Source organism: Anneissia japonica, unplaced genomic scaffold (assembly GCF_011630105.1).
Source record: "Anneissia japonica isolate Jap-2015-1 unplaced genomic scaffold, ASM1163010v1 scaffold287943_len491860_cov182, whole genome shotgun sequence".
NCBI classification, from domain to species: Eukaryota; Metazoa; Echinodermata; class Crinoidea; order Comatulida; family Comatulidae; genus Anneissia; species Anneissia japonica.
Window position 1 is genome coordinate 198,113 of NW_022736938.1, and position 6,987 is coordinate 205,099.

General features: G+C 33.3%; 1 protein-coding gene across 1 annotated transcript in view; it reads right to left on the reverse strand.

The window, feature by feature from the left end:
* The window catches only part of LOC117116952 (neurogenic locus notch homolog protein 2-like), a 49,883-nt gene that overhangs the window by 10,224 nt on the left and 32,672 nt on the right, over positions 1–6,987 (reverse strand). Inside the window, exons 17-21 of the mRNA XM_033261096.1 lie at positions 6,700–6,813; positions 5,879–5,998; positions 3,421–3,540; positions 1,564–1,683; positions 787–903 (exon numbers count right to left, since the gene is read on the reverse strand). Of these exons, the coding sequence (XP_033116987.1) occupies positions 787–903; positions 1,564–1,683; positions 3,421–3,540; positions 5,879–5,998; positions 6,700–6,813 (591 nt within the window). The remainder of the gene's footprint in view (positions 1–786; positions 904–1,563; positions 1,684–3,420; positions 3,541–5,878; positions 5,999–6,699; positions 6,814–6,987) is intronic.

Genomic DNA, 6,987 nt, shown 5'->3' on the forward strand with positions numbered 1-6,987 from the left:
AAGGGCCCCCTGTGGGGGCCCTTCCACAACCTCAATGAATTATTATCACGAAGAGTATCCTTGATGGGTATTTCCCGACGAAAACTTCACTTTTCCTCCAATTGATAAAAATTACCCTTTTATAGTAGCCCGGAAATGATACTCCAACTGTGGCGGGTCCAGGGAGTCGAAATATAGGGGACCCAGGGACGGTCTTGCGCAAATGGAGTGTCCACCCACCTCAGCCCCACAATGGTAGTAGCTGCGGTAAGAATTTATCATGGCACCTCTAGATGGCCGGAAATGGCACTTACAGATTAAAAGTTAATACAATTTTTCTGTTTTCTCCATTTCTGTTATAATCTTGAAAAAATATGAGGTTAGGGGCCGTGCTGACTGGGTTCACCCTTGAATCCACCACTTGACATGACAGTGTGTACTCTAAATTTGTCAGATGGAAAAATCTTAGCCTATAGCCTATCACTTTGTTTCACAAATGACTAATTCCTAAAGTCAAGTGAAAGATTTTTTTATTCGAAAGATTTTTTTTATTTAATACAATTTTTACAACCTATAACACATTAACCACAGTCTACTATAAATTTTCTAGTTAACTTTCAGAGAACTTAATTTTAATAAATGGCCTAATTAGTATCTTATTGTTTTCATTAAATTAGATGGAAGGGGGCCCCCACCACCGCTTCCGCCGTCGTTGCGTTTAATATTACTAATATGACATCACAATGCTTATATGGGCACATCACACAAATTTGTCACATAAGAGTTTACAATGTGACGGAGCCTTACCTGTTTCACATCGATCGCCAGCAAAATCACTGTGACAGTTACAAATGAATGACACTTTGTCAGCAGCCACGCTACATGTTCCTCCATTCAAACAAAATAACGCTGGGCACTCCAGTTCTAAGGAGAAATATATGAACAATAAACAAATCAATTGTACCTAATATTCACTATTATTATAAAATCTCACTGGTATTGGTACTGATACAGCACCAATATCAGTATCAGTACCAATATCATTACCAGAAGCAGTACAAGTATGAGTACATTTACCAGTATCAAATTTAACATTAGGCCTATTATTATCAGTAATAGTATCTGTACCAATACCAGTACAAGTATGAGTACATTCACAATCGATATAGGTGCCAACCAATATCAGTTTAACATCAGTATCCCTATTAGAGTCAATAAAGTACCAGTATCGTCATCAATAGTAGTATCAGTATGAGCACAATTTCCAGTACCAGTAATAGTATAAATATCAGTATCAATATTAGCATCAGTATATTACGTACCAGTACCAGTATCAATATCAATAGTACTATCAGTATCAATATAGTATCAATCATTATTAATAATATAAAAAATAATGTTAAATAGATGCAACAATAATTACTATTATTAGTACTAGGCCTAAAGCTTAAATAAGTTTTTACCTTAAATTTAATTTTTTCATTTAAATCGATAATAATAATAATAATAATAATAATAATAATAATAATAATAATAATAACAAAAATAATAATAATATTGCATTATTTGATTGGTATTTCTTACTTGTCTCACACATGTCGCCTGTATAGTCTTGGGGGCATTGACATGTATATGTTCCGTCTCCATTGGCAGTACATATTCCTCCGTTTTGACAGTAATTATCTGGACATGGATCTACACCGTCTGTAAAAATCCACCAAATCCATCCATTTTTAAATACAGTACTGAAATTTATATTTTATATTTGATGTTTTTGATGTTACTGTGTTTCCCTTATCGGTGAAAAAAAAAACACAACAAAGCAATTAAGTTTTACTTTTGTTCGTGTTTTTGTAATTGTTTGTTTAAATGTATTATGATACTGAGATTGACAAAATGAATTTAATGAAATATACATCTCTATATTTAGCATTATCGACAGGCTTCCATAGGCATGTAACCTATCCATATACCATAACCTAATTTTAAGTCATGACTCAGATATTCATTCTGCTGTAACTGTCTTAGCACTGGAATCTGGAACAATATACAAGGCTTTAATTGCATTTATTTTGATTTCATCATAAATGTATTGTATTTGCATTGCAAATTATTGTTACAATTTAGTTTCATTTATATTTTAATTGAAACAAAATTAGAATGTCTCATTGTATGACTAACATGCCAACCCCCCTCCCCCTCCATTATTGGGACAATTTCGTGTTGCTGGTTATGTCCCCTTAATAGGAGTACAATTAATGGAACACCCCTATTAAAGAGAAAACCCTATTAAGAGGACACCATTTTTGGCCCCAAAACATTGTCCCCTTATTAGGGTTATACTTTAGTCAGTTATCAGTCAGTCGAAAGCGTAATGTACCTCAACTTGTGTGTTTGTGAGACATGTGCATAATCCTGGTCCTAACAGTAACATGTTCTGTTTGCTCAGTTGTTAAGTTTGACACTCTGGGAAAGGTCAATTATAAGACGGGGATACCGAAGGATGAACAGTTTCGAAGAGGAACAATTTAATTATACGACGAAAATGTAAAAACCATACACGAATGAATTTATTACCGATAACGATATTATGTGCATGATCATATTAATTTTGTTTTAAGCAAAATTTTTGTTAAAAATAAATTTAATCCTATCTTATCTTGTATCCAATCATGCTTGGCTGGTTTTTGATTTACGTTTCGGAACAAAATTTAGAGGGCGTTCAAAAATTCAGAACTAGCCTACGTTTCGAAAAAAAAATTTAGAGGGCGTCCGATAAAATCAGAACTACGTTTTGAAAAAAAAAATAGAACTACATTTTGAGAGACTAGAACTACATTTAAGAAAATTAAAACTACGTTTTAAAAAATTTGACCTTCGTTTTGAGAAAGTAGATCTACATTTTGGGAAATTACATCTACATTTTAAGAGATTAGACATTGATTTTTGCAATTACACATTTGATTTTAACAATAGTTTGCTGCGTATGGCACCCCATATAGTTGTTGTTGTAAAATGAATTCAAACCAGTCATGCTTGGCTGGTTTTTGAATTACGTTTTGGAACAGAATTTGGAGAGGGCGTTTGATCAAGTCAGACCTACGTTTTGAATTTGAATTACATTTTAAAGAATTAGAACTACATTTTGTAAAATTTGAACTACGTTTTAAAAAAATTAGAACTTCATTTTGGGAAACTAGATCTACATTTTGAGAAATTTACACCTAAATTTTGATAAATTAGACATTGAATTTTGCAATTACATTTTTATTTTAACATGGGCTTTTGCTGCGTATGGCACCACATAGTATTGGCCAAAATTGCGTCATAGATGGCACGCTACAAGGAGAACTTAACGTTCTCGTATGCGCAGATGACTTTTAGTGACGTCATTAGGTTCTATGCCCTACCGTCGTTGTGTAATCAAAAGCTCCATTTTACCTCGAATTTCACAAAGTTGGCCACTGAATCCAGAGGCGCATACACACAAGATTGAACCAGGTTGTTGACCGTTATAGCACTGCATAGCATTATTCAGACAAGGATTGCTAGAGCATGGATCTAAAACCAGATGATAAAAAAACATTTAAATTATTGAGAATATTCAATCATATTACTATTGCGTATCTTTTAATGTAGATAGATAGATAACTTTATTGTCCTTCTCATAAAAATACAAAAGGAAATTTATCTTCCATTGGGAAATGCTTAATAAAATGAATTACACAAGTGCAAAATGACGCCAAAATTTCATCAAAAGACAATAGCAAAAATATACAATTACATCAAAAATTTAGTATAAAAAAAGGTTATTCATTAATATGTACATTAAAAGATATTATAATAATTATTACATTTGCAAAAAATCAGTAATTTAATTACAAAATAGAAAAATTATAAAAATAGGTCATTTATTAATGTGTAGTGCAATTGCTAATATACAATAATTCAATTAGGCCTATAAATTACGACTAAAATTCATTATATTAATGCAAAATAGAAAAATAGATCAAAGATTTAGTCTAAAAATAAGTCATTCATTAATATGTGCAGTATATACTGTAAAAGTAGGCCTATATTACTTTCTTTTTCTTTTCTTTCTTTATTAAGTTTTTTCCACACATAATGTAACAATCAAATGAATAATAAGCAGTTTTTTAAAAAAGAAACAATACAATGAATAATTCACTAAAGAGCTGTTTTCTCACAATTTCTAAGCTCATGCTAATCACATTTAGTCAAATTGTATTAGGCCTACACATTTATATTAGCCTTTGTGGTATCCATCAATGATAGTATTAATTTAAAATTTAAAAACAGTGACGTCATACAGTAAGTAAACACGATGTCTGGATTTCAAAGAAATCATTTATTAAGAATAAATAACAGCATGCAGTAACTGTGCATCCATTCTAAGACATTAGGCATTTAATGTATTATTTTTTAATTTCCCTTTAGAATAGAGAAATTTTTAGTGCCTGTCTTTAAATATAGGGATTCTATTATAGATACAAAGGATGCATGGTTTTGGCAGACCAAACTGACTATTTTCCACTTCAAATAAAGACTAATTTTAAAATTAAAATATTGTAACGATAGTGAAGATGTTTATACAGTGATCCATATTGAATACCGATTGTGTTAGTAGGACGTTGATGTTTGCATTTTTAACGAGTGCAGGACTGAGCTACCAAGAAATGGTTTATTATTAGAAATCAGTAACAGCAGAGTAATCCATTTTAAGCTTTTAGAACCAAGATATTCAAACAAACATTTATCATATCATTTTCGCATACTCAGACGAAACTAAAAATTTGCTCTTCAAATAAAGAACACACAACTATGAACAGATCAGGATGAATTTGACAAACTACCGTCAAAACAAAGCGGTTCAAAAATTCATTCATACCACACGCATATCAGCTCTACAATAATAACTTCTCCAGATAATCTCACTCTCACTGTCTTAGGTTAGGTACCGTAGTTCTTTTGAAGTCCATTTCACTTTCTTTCTATTGTTTAGTTAAAATTCGTATCGTATTTTGTGTAAAAAAAAGTTATGATGCTGATATGCATACACTTCAAAATTATACACAACAAAGATAATGTTTATGCATAACATGAATATATTAATATAGTTTTATTAGGACGATGTTGTTAGTAATATTGTAATGGCGAATTTCTGTAGAACGGGTGCAGGGCTTGATGTGTGATTACCCAGAAATGGTCTATTCAGAATCAATAACAGCAACTTTCTTTCTATTGTTTAGTTAAAATTCGTATCGTATTTTGTGTAAAAAAAAAGTTATGATGCTGATATGCATACACTTCAAAATTATACACAACAAAGATAATGTTTATGCATAACATGAATATATTAATATAGTTTTATTAGGACGATGTTGTTAGTAATATTGTAATGGCGATTTCTGTAGAACGGGTGCTTACCCAGAAATGGTCTATTCAGAATCAATAACAGCATACAGTAACTCTAAATCCATTCTAAAGCACTTGAATAAACGATCTTACAATTACTATAATCATTACTGACTTTACTTTACTTAAATAGTTACATTTAACTACCACTTTTAGTGCTGGTCTTTAATTAGAAGGATTCTAAATAGAGAATAAAGTTGCTAAAGACCACCGAAACCCCGGTACTAAAAGTTGTCTTTAATTGGAAGGAGACCTGTATTAATTACGTTATTGTTACGCTAGAGACTATTCCGCCCTTTGGATTGTTTGCTAGGTCCACAAAGCGACAGCGTAAACGTACATTGTCCGTTTATGGAAAGTGCTCGTGTTTTGACCCTAGGTTTGTTGTCAGATTTGAACTATCGGTCAGTAACATAGGACTCATTGCTTTTCAATCGATATTTAAGTGCAGCAGGATATTTACCTGACAGAAATTCGCAATCTTCGCCAACATATCCTGGCTCACACGTGCAGATTAAGGTGTTTTCACTCTCAGTACAGAATCCGCCGTTCATACAATTACGGTTACTGGAAACACAACTTCCTGTAAAGATGGGAGAGATACCTTAATGAGTGGCGTTAAAAAATCAGTTTCTATAAAGCCGGGCACTTACTGCGTCGTACGATCAGCCGACGAAGCCAATTCTAGGCTACTCCCTGTGAGCTCTAGGCGACGCGACGCGGTCTGCTGATTGTCAGTGGCAGTCTGAACGGGTCGTCATTAAAAACGGTCCGTGCGTCGTGGGTTTGCGTTCTCCACATGTCCGTAGCGTGCCTAAAATTGTGGGAAATTCGTTTCAGTGGAAAGTGGACCCTTATCTCCGATACTCTGGGGAGCATTGTAAATATATCTACCAATATCAATTTTTCGCTTTTAAATGCGGACCTTCTCCAATTTTTGGGCGGTTCGTCGTAACCCCTTTAATACCCCCACCCCCACGCTACGGGCCTGCTCTATATAATCGCGTCGGCCTACGACCGTCGGGCGCAGTGAGTACCCAGCATACACAAAGCTTTTCACAAAAAAAAAAAAAAAAAAAATTCTTTCTTGTCCCTCAAGGGCCTACGTAATGTAGGCCCTAGTGAGATTAAGCACATGATACCAATTTGTTAATGCGTTAACATCACTTATATCCTATATATATCTTATATAAGGAATGCATAATCCTGTATCTTGCTGAGTGTAACTGTCACATTTCGAGCGTGATTATTAACTCATTTCAAACATTCCCTAACACCACATACCTCCATCACAAAAAGTGCCACTGTAGCCAGGTTGGCACATGCAGTGGTAGCCATTACTTTGGTCATAAGGAACACACGTTGCTCGATTCATGCACATATTGTTATGACAATGATCTGTATTGGAAAAACACACACAATTTGAAACATAATTTTAAACTTATACGTGTACATGTGCAAGCTCTGCAAACAATATAAATGTATGTAATCAATTAATAGTTTTTAATGAACTAAAGAGTGAAAAGTGTGTAGATTAGAAGTAATATATATATACTGTCTCTTATACACATC